General features: G+C 37.7%; 3 protein-coding genes and 1 pseudogene across 4 annotated transcripts; all 4 read left to right on the forward strand.

The window, feature by feature from the left end:
* The first annotated feature begins 672 nt into the window (after window positions 1-672).
* On the forward strand, window positions 673-2,253 carry LOC110767716 (Embryo-specific protein 3, (ATS3)). The gene is made up of 3 exons (XM_021971346.2): window positions 673-896; window positions 991-1,098; window positions 1,801-2,253. Exons 1-3 carry the CDS (start codon window positions 777-779, stop codon window positions 2,122-2,124), a joined length of 552 nt encoding a protein of 183 aa, XP_021827038.2. The 5' UTR covers window positions 673-776; the 3' UTR covers window positions 2,125-2,253.
* Window positions 2,254-3,843: 1,590 nt separating this feature from the next.
* PRH75 (DEAD box RNA helicase (PRH75)) lies at window positions 3,844-8,661 on the forward strand. Its single transcript, XM_021971347.2, has 14 exons — window positions 3,844-4,490; window positions 4,646-4,780; window positions 4,863-5,003; window positions 5,100-5,211; window positions 5,644-5,714; window positions 5,852-6,006; window positions 6,117-6,228; window positions 6,404-6,505; window positions 6,583-6,643; window positions 6,742-6,910; window positions 6,985-7,081; window positions 7,198-7,292; window positions 7,679-7,812; window positions 8,014-8,661. Exons 1-14 carry the CDS (start codon window positions 4,014-4,016, stop codon window positions 8,226-8,228), a joined length of 2,076 nt encoding a protein of 691 aa, XP_021827039.1. The 5' UTR covers window positions 3,844-4,013; the 3' UTR covers window positions 8,229-8,661.
* Window positions 8,662-8,951: 290 nt separating this feature from the next.
* On the forward strand, window positions 8,952-12,283 carry LOC110767719 (Peptidase family M48 family protein). Its single transcript, XM_021971348.2, has 3 exons — window positions 8,952-10,133; window positions 10,258-10,406; window positions 11,765-12,283. The coding sequence occupies exons 1-3, from the start codon at window positions 9,192-9,194 to the stop codon at window positions 12,012-12,014; spliced, it is 1,341 nt and encodes a 446-aa protein (XP_021827040.1). The 5' UTR covers window positions 8,952-9,191; the 3' UTR covers window positions 12,015-12,283.
* Window positions 12,284-12,895: 612 nt separating this feature from the next.
* On the forward strand, window positions 12,896-15,201 carry LOC110767642 (cytochrome P450 704C1-like; annotated as a pseudogene). The gene is made up of 6 exons (XR_015833619.1): window positions 12,896-13,230; window positions 13,443-13,658; window positions 13,769-14,059; window positions 14,149-14,469; window positions 14,583-14,782; window positions 14,873-15,201. The product of XR_015833619.1 is annotated as a cytochrome P450 704C1-like (transcript).
* The last annotated feature ends 824 nt before the right edge of the window (window positions 15,202-16,025 follow it).

Genomic DNA, 16,025 nt, shown 5'->3' on the forward strand with positions numbered 1-16,025 from the left:
CCAAAATCGTCTCTTTATTTTTTGAACCTTCCAATTCCAACTCCAAGGAGTGGAAAATAAAAGATAAAAGCTCAAATGGAATCTATCCATCTTTTTGTCCTTTTTCCTAGGGCGGAATTGTGGAACAGCACTACAAAGCTAATTCACCTTTCTCATACAGTTTCAATACAGGGACAAATCTTTTCCCATCTTTAAACATGTATTAAATGCAAGATGTTAGCAACTCAAATCAAGAGCATTATTCATGCATCCGAGGGCATCCGAGGTCATGGGTTTGTTTAGATTTCCTCCTCTCCATATTGCTTGTAAGTAGTAATAAAAAAACATCTATTAAATAATTTGGGCTGATAATTGTTCACAATTGCTTTTGGCCCGATAATTGCTTACAATTGCTTTTGGGCTGATAGCTATGTTGGCCCTGGACATGTATTTGCTCACGATCAAATGCGCCCATAGGCCCATTGGCCGAAATGCAATGCGTCCGGTTTAAACTAAATATGTAAATTGATGAAATTGAAATCCATGACTCGTATTGAGAATGACCCCAAATTCTGAGGGAGTCTTTTGTCGTTAGCCCAAAATAAAATGAAGAAAACATAGAAATTAATTTTAAAGACGGATTTGTCCTTATTTGTCTTGATGGACATAAATGATTTACTCTTTTCGTGGAAGGCGCCTTCTCCACAAAATTATCTTCTTCACAAAACGCTTGCTTTTCTTTGACTCCTCCGCATTCCGCAAGTCATATTCTTTCTGAGAGGAGAAAACAATCAAACATGATCAAGGCGCTCACTTTGCTGCTTCTCCAAGTTGCCTTCCTCCTCACGCTCTCAGAAGCTAAATCAAGCATCATACAGCCTGAACCCGCCAAAGATTTCAATATCAGCCAGATAAAGGTAAATACAACAATCGGCAAATTAGCAAGCTTTCCTTTAATTTGATATATTTTCAACTTCTGCTAACATTTTCATCTTCTCTTTCATACAAAAGAATGCGGGGACTTGCTCTTATACGGCGATTATAACCACAAGCTGCTCCTCAACGAGATACACAAGGGACCAGATCAGTATCTCCTTTGGGGATGCTTATGGCAACCAGGTTCTCTCTCTCTCTCTCTCTCTCTCTCTCTCTCTACTTACTCTAATTTGCCTTCAGAAAAAGAGGGTTAATCGTAATATATGATAGGATTGTGTTTAGAAAACAAGCGTACAGCATGGGTATTTCAAAGAACAGAGCACAAATTGACCCTGAGGGGAATTTAAGACCAACCCATGTCTTGAAATTGAAACCCTTACCCTTGTAATTGGTATTAACTTCTAATCAAAAGTTATTAGGATTGTTAAAAAGTATTATCTTGCTTAGTTCTAGTTTCTGGAACACGGAGAAACCAATGGAAGGAAGTTAGGTTCCAATTTTTTCTTGTAAATTTGGCAAGAAACAAACAAAAAATAAAGTATTTTCTTAGTCCCACCATCCCACAGGAATTGTATTATGCTGTTTTAGTAGTATAAGGTGCACTTTTTTATATTTTTTATTTTAAAGTTTGGGTTTAGTGTGTTGAATGTAAAACTAATGTATTAGCACTTAGATTTGGTTGCAGATACACCCAAGCTTTTTAGAATCAATCTAACGTGTCAAAATGGAAAACCAAATGCATTAGGATTGGATATGGTTGCATATACATCTTAACTTGTTAGAAAACTTAGAATCAAGTTAATGTGTTAAATGCTAAACACCAATGTATTAGTATTTAGATTTGGCTCCCTATGTAACTTAACAGGATCATTTTTTTCTGGGCAGATTTATGCACCGCGACTGGACGATCCATCTTCAAGAACATTCGAACGGTGTTCTACAGACACATTCGAGATATACGGACCCTGTGCCTACCAAATCTGTTATCTGTATGTCTACAGAACAGGACCGGATGGTTGGAAACCTGAGAATGTGAAAATCTATGGCCACAATTCCAGGGCTGTTACCTTTTCCTACAACACCTTCATTCCCAGTGATCTTTGGTACGGCTTTAACTTGTGCAACACTGCCTCCTCTTCTTCCCAGCCATCTGCCCAGAAATGGCTTATATATCTCATTGTTGGGCTTCTTGTTTTTCTTCAATTGTAATCTTAGTATTTTCCCTATGCTCCTAGCCTCTTACATAGTTATACTTTTATGTCAGTGTTTAGAAAAAACAGAAGGTTGTATTTTTCTTACGGATTGGGCGATATATGAATCCCCTTCTTTACTAGATTACTACTATGAGTTTCATTTTTGTTAAGAGCACAATTAACTACGATACATTATCCTTAGAATGTCCAGCGGACAATTAATGTCCTAACTCTCAAGTCTGGGAATTGGGGTTAATCTGGGGCTTATTGGCGTAATTAGCCTCCCCAAAAAAAAAGTCTGATCAATACTGTTGACGCCAAAAAGTGGTTTCCTGACTTAGATGGTCAACTAAGTAAATTTGTGCCTTCGGTGTCCTTGATGCCTTGGTAGTCTTCGTAATCTGCAATATGAGCAAATGCACGGTAAGACCTAGAGCACCGGTGTGGTACCGGCCGAAGGCTCTCCGATGCTTAAGTAAATTCGGGAATAGAAAGTTCAACTGACAGATCAATAGGCTTGTATGCCGTAAGTTCTGATTACCTCTATTTTGGGATAGTTGGCCTCCTTTTATAGCTCTTGGGAGGTGTGCATTTTGTTGATTATTTCGATGTGGGACTGTGGGCGTCGCTTAGGAGCGCGCCACGTGTCCCAGGAGAGGGCGTTGCCCTAATGGAGAGATCGGTAGGTAGGGTGCCGAGAGCGGCTCTGACCAAGCCCAATTTCCTCCACGTGTCTTGCCCTTATTGGCTGTTTATTTTGGGTGTAAACAAATACTAGTTATTGGTCGTTATCATTCATATGCGACTGATGATAACAATTCTTTTAGCAACGGAGGGTGTTATCATTCAGGCAACCCCCTCCTCCCCCCCCAAAAAAAAAAAATTACAAGAGAAAATAGCAAATACTAGGGGTGAGCATCGGTTCGAAACCAATGGTTTTTTACCAATCCAATCCAATCCAATCTTCTATTGGATTACAAATTTTACAATCCAATCCAATGTATTTGGATGTCAGGATCCAATCCAATCCGATCCAATGTACATTGGATTGGATTGGATTGGATGATCGGTTTGTATGAAAAAATAATTATGATAAAAAAAACTTCATAATCTTTCATAACATTTAATTCAAAATTCAATATGATGAAAGATATGACATTAATATATTAATTTTTAATATAAATTAATATAATATTATATTTAATATGTTAACGTTTTGATTTTTTCGAAAGTAAGATTAATATATTAGTGAGAAACAAGATGAAATGTAAATATTATACAATATGAAAGTATATTAATGTGTATATTGGATTGGTTCGGTTTAAGTTGGATTTTCAATTCTTGATCCGCCATCCGATCCAATCCAATTGGATTTCTATTTTTCTAATCCAATCCAATCCATCAATGTTGTCGAAACCAATGAAAATTGGATTGGATTGGATTGGATTGGTCGGTTTTAGTGGATTGGTTTGGATCCTGCACAGCCCTAGCAAATACTGGATGGGAACGGCGTCGTTTGAGCTATTCTCTTTTAAAAGCCAAAAAACAATATTGGGATGGCACGTTTTGTTTGTGTGCTGTGCATTGACCGGGCTACCTTCTTTTGCCGTACTATTTTACAACTGACGAGCACCCTGGAAATCCAACGGTAGGAAACCAAAATTTGTAGCGGTACATGATCTAACGGCCCAAGAAGCCTTCACCGCTACAACCATAAAAGCCGCGAAACCCTAATTTATTTTCTCCTCTCTCATTCTCCTGCTAACGCACCTCACTGCCACAACTTTCTGTAGCAGGAGAAACCCCAAACTCTTACAGCTCCGCCTATCTCTCGTTTGTTCTCTCCCTCTATCTGTCTCTCTATTTACACAGACGTATACACACGTTCTCTCTCCCTAAAACGTCATGCCTTCGTTAGATATATCTGATTATCTACTCGCCGAGACCACTCCAAAGGAGAAAAAGGAGAAGAAGATGAAAAAGTCGAAAAGCGAAACCCTAGAAGCCGACTCTCCAAGTACTGAGAAGAAGGCGAAGAAAGAGTCGAAGCTTAAAAAACGTAAGGCTTTGGATGTCGAAGCCGACGAAGATAGGAGCGAGACTAGCTCGGAGCTCGGCGAGGCCGTGAATGCCAAGTCCAAAAGCGAGGAGAAGACCAAGAAGAAGTCGAAGAAAGCCAAGGTGGAACAAGAGGAGGAGCCCAAGATTGAGGTGAAAAAGGCTGAAGAGGATCCTAATGCGGTCTCGCGGTTTCGGATTTCCGAGCCGTTGAAGGCCAAATTGAAGGAGAAGGGCATTGAGTCCTTGTTTTCCATTCAGGCCATGACCTTCGATACCATTTTGGATGGTTCTGATTTGGTGGGTCGGGCGCGCACTGGCCAGGTAATTTAATTTACTAATAAGGGCAGATTTTTTTTCCATTCTTTTATGGTTTGTTTATCTGGATTGAAATATATTCTTTGGTAGAATTGGATTGAAATACTTACCTTGTTAATTCAATTTCTAAATTGTATACTTATTGTTTTGCAATATTGCAGGGTAAAACTCTGGCTTTTGTGTTGCCCATTTTGGAGTCTTTAATAAATGGCCCTGCAAAAGCATTTAGAAAGACTGGTTATGGTAGAGCTCCAACTGTTATCGTACTTTTACCCACTAGGGAACTAGCGAAACAGGTATTTTTAATTTACCCGGACCTAATGCTTGCAATGTTGTTGCTTTGAGAGTATTCACTTAGACAATTTTTGGTTCATTCAGGTTTTTGCCGACTTTGAGTTTTATGGTGGTGCTATGGGGTTAGCAGCATGTTGTGTATACGGTGGATCTCCCTACCAGCCTCAAGAATATAAGTTGAAGAGAGGGGTTGATATTGTTATTGGAACACCCGGACGTATAAAGGTATTGGCTATTGTCCATCATAGTTGAGTTCTTGTGCTAGCTCTGGCACTTTACGGTATACTTGTAATTATAAATTAATTTTTTGGAAATTTGTAGGATCATATAGAGAAGGGAAATATCGACTTAAGTACCTTGAAGTTCCGGGTCCTTGATGAGGCTGATGAAATGTTGAGGATGGGGTTTGTTGATGATGTTGAACTCATTCTAGGTATGCGTTTGCAGTAATGTCAACATCCATTTTTGGTAGCATGTTTGATTATTTCCGTGACTGCCTCATATCTTCCATTTAGTATTTAGTATCCATGCTTGTGGTTAGTGAAATTTTTTTAAAATTGTACATGTCAATCTGAAACGTGTGATTATATTATCTTTGTGTTTTGCGAAGACTTCTCTTGCTATTTGACTGCTGTCAAATCATGTTCTTTTGACATTAGACTGTCAAAGTTTCTTTCGTTGACAGGGGATAAATGGGTTTTCAAAATTGTTACTTATTCGTGCAAAATTTATGTGTCAAAGTCAAACTATGTTGCAGCTAAACATTTTCAGAGTGCTATGATCTGTGTGCTGTGTCACTACTCTTTAATTTGGTTGGTGGCAAGAATTTTAAATGGCAATTAATATCTTTTCGTTGGGTTTGCAGGAAAGGTAGGGGATGTAAGTAAAGTTCAAACGCTTCTCTTCAGTGCAACTTTGCCGGATTGGGTGAAAGGCGTAAGTATCTTAACTGAGATCCTGAATTCAGTTTGTATACCTGAAACTTGTTTTGGTTATAGATGGATTTTGTTCTGACATTAGACCTTTCCTCCATCCTTGGCACATGAATGATATTTTACTTTTCTTGTTTTCAGATTTCTTCTAGGTTTCTTAAACCAAATAAGAAAACTGCTGATCTGGTTGGTAATGAAAAAATGAAGGCCAGTCATAATGTTAGGCATATTGTTCTTCCTTGCTCCAGTTCAGCAAGATCACAACTTATTCCTGATATCATTCGTTGTTATAGCAGGTTGGTTTTTTTTTTCCTAGTGAACAATAATGCATGCTTTCTATCTTTAGTTTTGGGTAAATTGTTTGTAAATCTTTTTTCATGTACTGAAATGTATGTTTCTGACTCAGTGGAGGCCGCACAATCATTTTCACTGAGACTAAGGAAGCTGCTTCTGAACTTGCTGGGTTGCTGCCTGGAGCACGTGCTTTGCATGGGGACATACAGCAGGGTCAACGCGAGGTAAGTTTTTTAAGTACATGTATTTTTTCCCCTTGTGTCTGTTCAATTTTACTGAATTATGTAATTTCAGGGTTCTTTCCTTTGACATTAACATTTCTTTTCTAATAAAGCTAAATATTTTTGTTTTTCTAATCCGAGAATCTATTTTTTCCTCTCCGTGGTCTGGTACTTTCAGGTCACACTCTCTGGTTTCAGGTCTGGCAAGTTTATGACATTAGTGGCCACAAATGTGGCAGCGCGTGGATTGGATATCAATGACGTTCAATTAATTATCCAGGTTTGTGTCTGTGCATATTGGTAAGCTTTGTAATTTTTATCAATCTCAGATACTTACTTTTAATGTTTATTTTTCAGTGTGAACCTCCACGTGATGTTGAAGACTATATCCATCGATCTGGACGCACAGGCAGAGCAGGTAAATCTTGAAAAATTTGGCATTTCTTGTTTTCTTGTATTTTATTATTTAATGGCTGTACTTTTATGTGGTACTTAGCGGTGTGTCCATTCTTTCAGGCAATACTGGAGTTGCTGTAATGCTTTATGATCCCAGAAGGTCAAATGTTTCAAAAATCGAAAGAGAGTCAGGGGTGAAATTCGAACACATAAGTGCTCCTAAGCCAGTTGATGTTGCCAAAGCAGTAGGTCAGGATGCAGCAGAAATGATAACCCGAATCTCTGATAGGTATAGTTGAGATGGCGATGCTTGTAGCACTTTGATGTGATCAGGTTCATATTTTAATACTTTTTTAATTTCAGTGTAATTCCCGCTTTCAAGTCTGTTGCCGAGGAGCTACTTAAGACCTCTGAACTATCTGCTGTAGAACTACTGGCAAAAGCGCTTGCTAAGGCTGCTGTGAGCTTTTCTATTTCTTCCTTATTTGATGTGCCTTTTTATTTAAAAATAAAATGTCATTGTATTTCATGTTCTTTATTTATCAGCTTATAAGTTGTTTATTGTATTGTGTGCAGGGCTACACCGAGATAAAGAAGAGATCACTTCTATCCTCTATGGAGAACCATGTCACAGTACTCCTCGAGGCTGGAAAACCTATTTATTCACCGTCGTAAGCACTTTTCACTTTTTGTCTTGTGTTTTAATTTTATGTCTCATGCATAATTACTAAAAGAAGGACATGCACTCGCCGCTGTCCTGTTCTTCTGTTTTAGTTTCACATGTGGATACAAGTACTTGCTAATGTTGATTATTGGAATGGGAGTCACCTTGTGATTTTTTCATTCTACCATATCATGAATGGTTTAATATACAAGTATCTATAGTTATATCTTATATTGATTTAGTTTGTGCACTTTTAGTAAAATGGTTTTTTAAAGTACTTCAGATCGCCAGTTAGTGGGTTTTCTGGTTAACCCTATCTTTTATCTTTTTTAGTGTTGGCGAGTTAATTTCTTGATCATGTTTGACTCCTGATTTGCACCAACCTTGTTTCAGTTTTGCTTATGGGGTCTTGAGGAGGTTCTTGCCTGAGGAGAAGGTTGAGTCAGTGAAGGGTATGGCGCTAACAGCTGATGGAAAAGGGGCAGTGTTCGATGTAGCAGCTGAAGATTTGGATATGTTTCTTGCTGGTATTTTTCTTTTCACATCAGTGTGATTATCATGGGTGTACAAAAATTGCTCGTGCATACAAATGTACCAGGAACTCGCCTTATTCAATTATTTCCTTTTAGACATGGGAATTCTCGTCATGACAGATTTGTCCTGTAGTTGGTTGGTTTTCTTGTCTTACAAGTCTGATACTTGTTGTATCATCTGTATTTTGGGTGCAGGTCAGGAAAATGCGGCTAGTGTGAGCATAGAGGTATTGGAATCACTGCCGAATTTACAAGAAAAAGAAGCAAGGGGAGGAAGATTTGGCGGTGGTGGTGGCTTCCGTGGTGGAAGGTTTGGCAGGGGTGGTGGTTCTTCTGATAGAAGAAATGATAGGTTTTCAAACCGATCCGGTGGTGGGAGAGGTCGCAGCAACTATGGAAACAAATGGTGAAACCTTCTATCAATGTTCCTCAACACTTAATCTGTTGTGAGCAACACAAAACAATAAAGGTTGCATTTACAATGGTTTCAAGTGGTGGAGGGACGAGAAGCCAGTTGATCTGATGAGTTGGGGTAGAGCATATTTTGACAATGAAGAAAATATTCAGTAGAGGGCCTTGGTTTGGCTCATTAAGGGATCATTTTTTTGTTCGTTTTGCGTATAGCCTATTATTCTGTCAACCCCTTTCTCTATTTTATTCTACAATTTTGTTCTCGTTTATTAGGTCCTAGTTTGTGTTTTTTCCTTTTAACCCTTTACTAGTCAATGAGATTTTCCTTATTTTTCCTATCTGCTTCTCAAGTTCGTGGAATGTAAGAACGGTTTCTAATTTGTAACTTTTTCTATTTACCAGATATAAACAAAGATGAGTGCTATGTGTTTCTGTTGTTTTGTTCTTTCTCATCTTATTTCCTTTCGAGATAATTTCTTAGAACTTGTGACCTCTGATGATAGTTAAATATTTCATATAACTCGCGTTCAACTCCAAATATAATTTTTCTAATTGGAATTTTACCTTGTCAACTGAGAAGAGTTGATTTTGCACTATCTTTTTAAGACTTAGACTATTTGGATTAATGATTGCATTGTGTTTATTCAAGGTCTACTTTCTCGTACCGGGTTCCGTTGGTCCCAATTAGACAACAAAATTTTTATATAAATAAATAAAACAGTTGTGCTTGTGGCTCACGACACGTCGTCGTATACGCACCCTCATCGAATTTCATTTCGTTCCCCCCGATTCTTCCAGCCCTTTCTTTCGGCGACAGGCAGAGTTCTTTGCTTCTTCTTCAACTTCTTCGGTTCCCGCTCTTAAACCCAGAAGAGCCACCGATCCAAACCATATTTTCTCGCTGAAATTTCAAATCGTTGTTAGAAGTTTTTTCATTTTTTAAAGTTGAGACCTTGTTCGTCATGGGATGCTACAGAAGAGCAAAGCTTGCAGTAGATGCCTTTCGCGGATTCACTGCGAGGATTGTACCCAAAGGTGTAGCTAAAGAACCCATTTCGAGAGCCTTCTCAACCGAGTCTTCCACTTTGGCCTCCAACAAAGATAAGTTTTCTGGGTTTTCTCGGTATTCTTCTCTTTCACAAAAATCAATTCCACAACTTGGATTTACCAGAAGAACACAGTACACTAGTCCCTTTCTTGATTCTGCCAAGAGATATTACTATGTCGATCGGAACAGCGTGCACCATTTTAAACCGAGAGGCCCCCGTAAGTGGTTTCAGAGTCCTAGAAACATGTTCATTGTGGTTCTGGTGGGTTCTGGGGTTTTCATCACTGTGTATTTTGGGAATTTGGAGACTATTCCCTACACGAAGCGAACCCATTTTGTGATTTTGTCGAAAGCCTTGGAGAAGAAGATGGGAGAGTCCCAGTTTGAGCAATTGAAAGCCAGTTTCAAAGGGAAAATATTGCCTGCTATACACCCAGACAGCGTCCGCGTTAGGTTGATTGCCAAGGATATAATTGAGGCTTTGCAGAGAGGGTTAAGGCATGAGGTGGGCTGGAGTGACTTGGAGTATGCCTCTGATAGATTCGAGCCGGCACATGAAGGTAGTGGGCATGACACTTTGATGGCACTGAAGGACGTTGGAGAAGAGGTGAAGAAGTGGTCCCGTGAAGATGAGATTCTTGATGATGAATGGATTCAGAAGAGTAGGAAGACGGGTCAGGAACGAGGTACTAAAACTGCTACTTCGCATTTGGATCATCTGAATTGGGAGGTTTTGGTGGTGGATGAACCTGTTGTCAATGCATTTTGCTTGCCTGGCGGGAAGATTGTCGTCTTCACGGGGTTGCTGAAACATTTTAGAAGTGATGCTGAGATAGCTACGATCATTGGTCATGAGGTATGAAGATTTCATTGTTTGGTTTTGTTTACTTCTTTAGTGCTGTTATATGATTTGATTGGTTAATTAGTTGAACAATTGTGTGAAGATAAGATGTTAAAGTTCTTTTTCTGGGTGGTGATAGGTTGGGCATGCGGTTGCTCGACATTCTGCAGAGGGCATTACAAAGAACCTGTGGTTTGCAATCCTGCAACTGATACTTTATCAGTTTGTTATGCCTGATGTTGTCAACACAATGTCCAATCTTTTCTTAAAGCTTCCTTTTTCTCGAAGGTACAGTACAGTTCATCTACTTCCTACCTTTTCAGTAATAACATCATATGATTAATTCTTGTTAGTGTTGGCTCATTCTGATGGCATTCTTGGTTTGGTTGCAAACATAGATGGCGTCTTCTTTATTTACTTCTCACTAAAGGTTTTGGCTTAGTGTACTAGGAATGGAGTTGTTTACGGGTTAGATAATGGTATGGGTCATATTTGTTCACTAAAGGTTCTGACCTGGTTCTATTAAGATGTTTGAACATGTGAAGTCTCCCAAAAATGGTTAAAGAGCCTTGGAAAATATTTTGACAGTTTGACTTAATGTGAAAAAAGCTTTTACTATTTCAAGTTGGAGCTTCATTGTTCCAAACAATGGATTAATGCTAGTCTGGAAATGTGCTCAACATGAAATGTTTGCTATATGGATATGTGTTTACTGGTTATTTAAATATTCTGTCACTAGCTAGATATAACCAAATAAAAAAGACAAAAACCCATGGGTTTCCAGCAAATGTAAAAAAGGGAATTGTATTGTTACAAAGACCCTTGACACTCCCAGGCACTAATGCTTCCCCGGGAAAGATGAGAGAGACTTCTTCCACTGTTCTGGTTGACCTCCAATATTACCTTACTGAATGATCCATTAGATTTACAGTGAAATGTGATTCCGTTGGGATTTGTCTTGTTGATTCTTACTGAAAGATCCATTAGATTCATCGTTATATCACTAGTGGTGAATTCTTGTTCGTTCGTTTACTCTTTATGTTTTGCCCATAAAACTCTTGTTTTTTTTAATATTTATTTTTAACATCAGTATTCATTTCAGTGTTTTCACTTGCTAAATGTAATTTCATCTCATGTTTCTGACCATTAGGAACCTTGTTTGGTTTCTATAAGGATTTTCAGTGTTTTTTGGGTAAAATGAACCTCATTGCACCTATTAATATTTCACACTATATAATGGTTTGTTTATCTAGGATTTAATTTTGGAAAATCTATATTACTAAATCTTGTGGACAGATGATGATTTGTTGGTCTGTAATTGTATCCACTGTAATATTGAGCAGAAGAAGAATAAAAATGGTATTTTTACTTACTGCAGTGGTAACATTTTCATAATCTAACGTGTATGTCGTTTTGAATGTTGTAGGATTAGTGTTTCTGGACTTACTGAATAGCTTTTTACTACCAGATCAGAGTTGTTTGGATTCACGATTGGATGTTTAAATAAATTTGCTCTTTATATTTTGTTTTTCTCATAATTATTATGTCATTGTGTTTGCGTAACTGCTGATAGCTTGACACAATTGTGAGCAGCACAAACATATCATTTTCCATGTTCTAGTGCTCATGCTCTTTCTCTTGATTAGGATGGAAATTGAAGCGGATCACATTGGGCTGCTGTTGGTTGCTTCTGCGGGATATGATCCTAGAGTGGCTCCAACGGTGTACGAGAAGTTGGGCAAAATTTCCGGTGAATCTGCACTGAGAGATTATCTTTCAACCCATCCATCCGGTAAAAAGAGAGCTCAGTTGCTTGCTCAAGCTAAGATAATGGAAGAAGCACTTGCCATATACCGGGATGTAAGAGCTGGACGTGGGGTTGAAGGTTTTCTTTAGGACGGCCCCTACATTTGATCACCATGTAACTCCTAACTCCTGCCTGCCACAGTTCCATTTTTTATTTTTAACTTTTGGAGAGGATCCCTGTATCTGCATGTTTCCGGCGGCAAGATCCTTTCCAACCGAGTTTTGTCTTTGGTTTTAACTTTCAAGTGTAAATCGGAAATTTCTGCAGCCTTAAAAATATGCACAGAAATTTATGCTAAAGAGATACAAAGAAATGTGAATTATGGTGTTTTCTTTTAAAAAGTAGTATTTCTTGAGTATGTGAAGTCTTGTTGTCGAGGCATTGAATCTGTTTGGTAAGATGAATAGGAAAAACATTATTATTTGGAATTCCATAATAACTGGGTTTGTTCAGGGTGGTTGGCCAAAGGAGGTCCAGGATTAGGAGGCTATTATTAGATGATGATCACATTGAGCTTGGTGTAGGATTCGGTTAATTCCACCAAACTATTAAACTCAACGCAAGTGTAGTATGGTACTTAATTTGCTTATTAATTAGTAGCTAGTAAACACGATTATAAATTTATAATATGGATGGTGGATAAAATAAATCAGCTTATTTATTTCTTATTTCCTTTTGCTTGTATTTTCCTGGACATTATCAATGTCTTTCGCTGCCTCTCTAAATTGGTGTAAAAAAGGTCCTCTGCCGATGTAACCACAGCACCCCGCCGCCGCCTCAATATCCGCCTACTTACCATCTCGATTCTCATCTACATGCGGACTCCACACTCAGTAGCTCCCTATGATTAATCTCATCATGCCCATATGCTATAGTTAGCTTTCATTAAATTGATTATTTTAAGACGAGAAATAAGTTCAATACATATAAATACCCTGATTCGAAGTTGATTTATGATAATGGTAAAGGGTTTCTTTTCTTCATCGTCCCCAGCCATGAGTTCTGCCATGGACTTTCTTTCCACTCCTTTACCTGCCATTGCAATAATAAGTTTAGCAGTGATTTTAGCTTTACTTATGATCAGAGCCCATTTGGGTACTGTGAACAAAAAGAGATACCATCCTGTTACTACAACCTTCTTAAACGTCCTGATCAACTTCTCTACGATACACAATTACATAACTGAGCTTTCATGGAAACACAAAACTTATAGGATGCTTAACTTGTCCGTAAATTATGTTTTCACCATAGATCCTGCAAATTTGGAATACTTCCTCAAAAAAAAACTTTGCAAACTACGGCAGGGTATGTTTTATATATACATCAAGTATAAAGTCCAGAATACTGCACTGTCATTCTTGCATTTCTGTAAAACAGGGCCGAACAAATTCCAGTTCCTTTATCTAAAGTATTTTATATACTATAACTAGTAAAAAATATCATTACGTTTCTATAGAAACATATCAATATGCCAAAGATTTCAAACATGATAAGCTCCATAACCTGACCGGCTGCAGGGTTTGTACCACTACAGCATTTTGTCAGAACTTTTGGGCAACGGGATCTTCACGGCGGATGGCGAAAAATGGCTACATCATAGAAAGGTATCAAGCATGTGAAATATCATCCAAAGTAGTGAGAGACTTGGGCCGGGCGGTTTTCAAAACCAATGGTGTTAACTTGCTGGGATTATTTCTGAAGCTGCAACCTCCGGTCAAGCAACAGAGATCCAAGTAAGTAAGCTTGCATTAAGGCTTCAATAATTACATATCGCATTGTATTGTTATTATTATCATTTTTTGCAGATATTTTAATCTTGATGTGTTTTCTTTTTTGGGGGAAGGATTTGTTTACGAAAGCAGCCTCAGATTCAATCGTCAAGGTTCTCCTTGGTATCGAACTAGACACCATGTATGGGACAAATGAAGAAGCTACCCAGTTTTCCAATGCTTTTGATGTAGCAAATGAAATGGCCATATATCGTTATGCTGATTTCTCCTGGAAGATCAAAAAGTTCTTAAACATTGGATCAGAAACTGCGCTAAGGAAAAATATCAAAGTGGTAGATGAATTTGTTTATAACTTGATCAAAAGCAAGATTGAAACAGTTCCTAATTCAGGAGATGAGCTACAAGTGAGTTACCTTTTGGCTTCCAGTCCCTCTGTTTTGTTCTAGCTTGAATTAATTTAGTATTATTATTAATGCAATTGAATGAATGACAGTTGAAGAAAAGGGACATTGTTTCAAGGGTTTTGGAATCGGGAGAGGCTGATCCAAAGTACTTGAGAGACATGATCTACAGTATCATTATTGCCTGAAAAGACACAACGGCCAGCGCTCTTACATGGTTGATTTATATGCTCTGCAAGCATCCTCATATACAAGAAAAGATTGCAAAGGAAGTTAGAGAAGCAACAAATCTGAAAGACAATTCAAGCATTGATGAGCTTGCAGCCAGCCTTACTGAAGAAGCGCTTGACAAAATGCAATATCTGGTTGCAGCCTTAACTGAGACAACCAGGCTATACCCTGCAGTTCCAATGGTAATTTAACATCTGAAATATAATGCCTGAATCTCTGGCTTAATTTGCTGAATTTGTATCCTTTGTTTATTACTTATTGATTGACAAATTTAGTTTGTTTGATGCTGTCCTAGAACGCGAAGATTTGTTTTTCTGATGATACTTGGCCAGATGGATTTAGTGTCAAAAAAGGGGATATGGTGGGATACAACGCTTATAGCATGGGGAGGATGAAACATCTATGGGGTGATGATGATGAAGAATTTCGGCCTGAGAGATGGCTCAACGAAAATGGCCATTTCCAGCAAGAAAGCTCTTTCAAATTCAAGGCCTTCGGTGTAAGGAAAAATGTTGAGATATCATAATTACACATGTCACATTTTATGTTTCTTGTAATTATTGGAAATTTGATTTTTGATTTACACAGCGCGGGTCCAAGGATTTGTCTAGGGAAGGACTTTGCTTATAAAGTGACAACGATCTTTTCTGCTGTGCTCTTAGGCAGCTGCATATTCAAGCTGAGGGATGAGAATGAAGTGGCCAAGTATAAGATCAAGATCACCCACCATATTGATGGGGGCCTTTATGTGCACGCCTCTCCAAGACTATAGTTCGATGATCACACAAATGCCTTGTGTTGTAAGCATTGTTGCTTTCCATTTGGATCATTGCTTCACAACCTTATCATCACTGTAGTTAGTATACTATGAATAATTGATCTCCAACTAATAAAATTAATCATCTTCTTGATCTTATGTTGTTCTTGTTAACTAGCGCACTTGTGAGAGGCTTTTTTTTTAAAAAAATTTAAATTTATTTTAGAATTAAAAAAGATAATGGGTAGTTGTGTTCCATAAAAATAGGATTTATTATCTGATTTTATTTTATTTATTTTTTTTTTCTAATATGAAAAAGTGTGAATTTACCATATTATCCTCATTTAATTAATAATTTCAATTCTTAATATTTGCATTAACTAAGAGCATTTTTCGGTATTTTGAATATTTTACCATTCTCTGCATTTTTGCTTTATATATATATATATATATATATATATATATGTTTCATTCTTCTATCTCATTGCTTGGATTTGTACATAATTTTGTCTTTGTAATAACGATGATCAGTAAGTTATGCTAATAACCAGCTCTTATATCACTTCGCGTACGGCATAGCACTACGTCTGTAAGGTCGTGATCAGAGGATCAAAGATGGTTGGCCAAATGAATGAGTTTTCAAAGTTTGTTGAATACATCCTCGATTCGAAACGAACTTTGCAAACTATGGCATGGGCAGGATGAAATTTCTATGGGGGTGATGTTGCTAATGAATGATATATATATATATATATATATATATATATTTTTTTTTTTTTGATATAATTGATTTTTTCAAATTCAAAAGAAATTACAACAAGAATCTGTGTCGGATCCCTAAACTCCGTAGATCATATAAAGCTTTACAAACAACATAAAAAGGAAAATTAGAGGACCAAATGGAAAGTTGCGTTTGATCACGGCCTAGCATTGCCAAAGCATATCCTACAAAGTTTGCTTTCCGACAAACATGCTGAAATA

This window comes from Prunus avium, chromosome 2 (assembly GCF_965620075.1).
Source record: "Prunus avium chromosome 2, drPruAviu1.hap1.1, whole genome shotgun sequence".
Taxonomy (NCBI): domain Eukaryota; kingdom Viridiplantae; phylum Streptophyta; class Magnoliopsida; order Rosales; family Rosaceae; genus Prunus; species Prunus avium.

Excerpts from the sequence above, each read along its gene's own strand:
- LOC110767716 (XM_021971346.2), top strand. The coding sequence starts at position 777 with ATGATCAAGGCGCTCACTTTGCTGCTTCTCCAAGTTGCCTTCCTCCTC. Across the intron at positions 897-990 it reads TCAATATCAGCCAGATAAAG|AATGCGGGGACTTGCTCTTA; the intron begins GTAAATACAACA and ends TTCATACAAAAG. Across the intron at positions 1,099-1,800 it reads GGGATGCTTATGGCAACCAG|ATTTATGCACCGCGACTGGA; the intron begins GTTCTCTCTCTC and ends TTTTCTGGGCAG.
- PRH75 (XM_021971347.2), top strand. The coding sequence starts at position 4,014 with ATGCCTTCGTTAGATATATCTGATTATCTACTCGCCGAGACCACTCCA. Across the intron at positions 6,506-6,582 it reads ACGTTCAATTAATTATCCAG|TGTGAACCTCCACGTGATGT; the intron begins GTTTGTGTCTGT and ends TTTATTTTTCAG. Across the intron at positions 7,813-8,013 it reads TTTGGATATGTTTCTTGCTG|GTCAGGAAAATGCGGCTAGT; the intron begins GTATTTTTCTTT and ends TTTTGGGTGCAG.
- LOC110767719 (XM_021971348.2), top strand. The coding sequence starts at position 9,192 with ATGGGATGCTACAGAAGAGCAAAGCTTGCAGTAGATGCCTTTCGCGGA. Across the intron at positions 10,134-10,257 it reads CTACGATCATTGGTCATGAG|GTTGGGCATGCGGTTGCTCG; the intron begins GTATGAAGATTT and ends GGGTGGTGATAG. Across the intron at positions 10,407-11,764 it reads AAGCTTCCTTTTTCTCGAAG|GATGGAAATTGAAGCGGATC; the intron begins GTACAGTACAGT and ends TCTCTTGATTAG.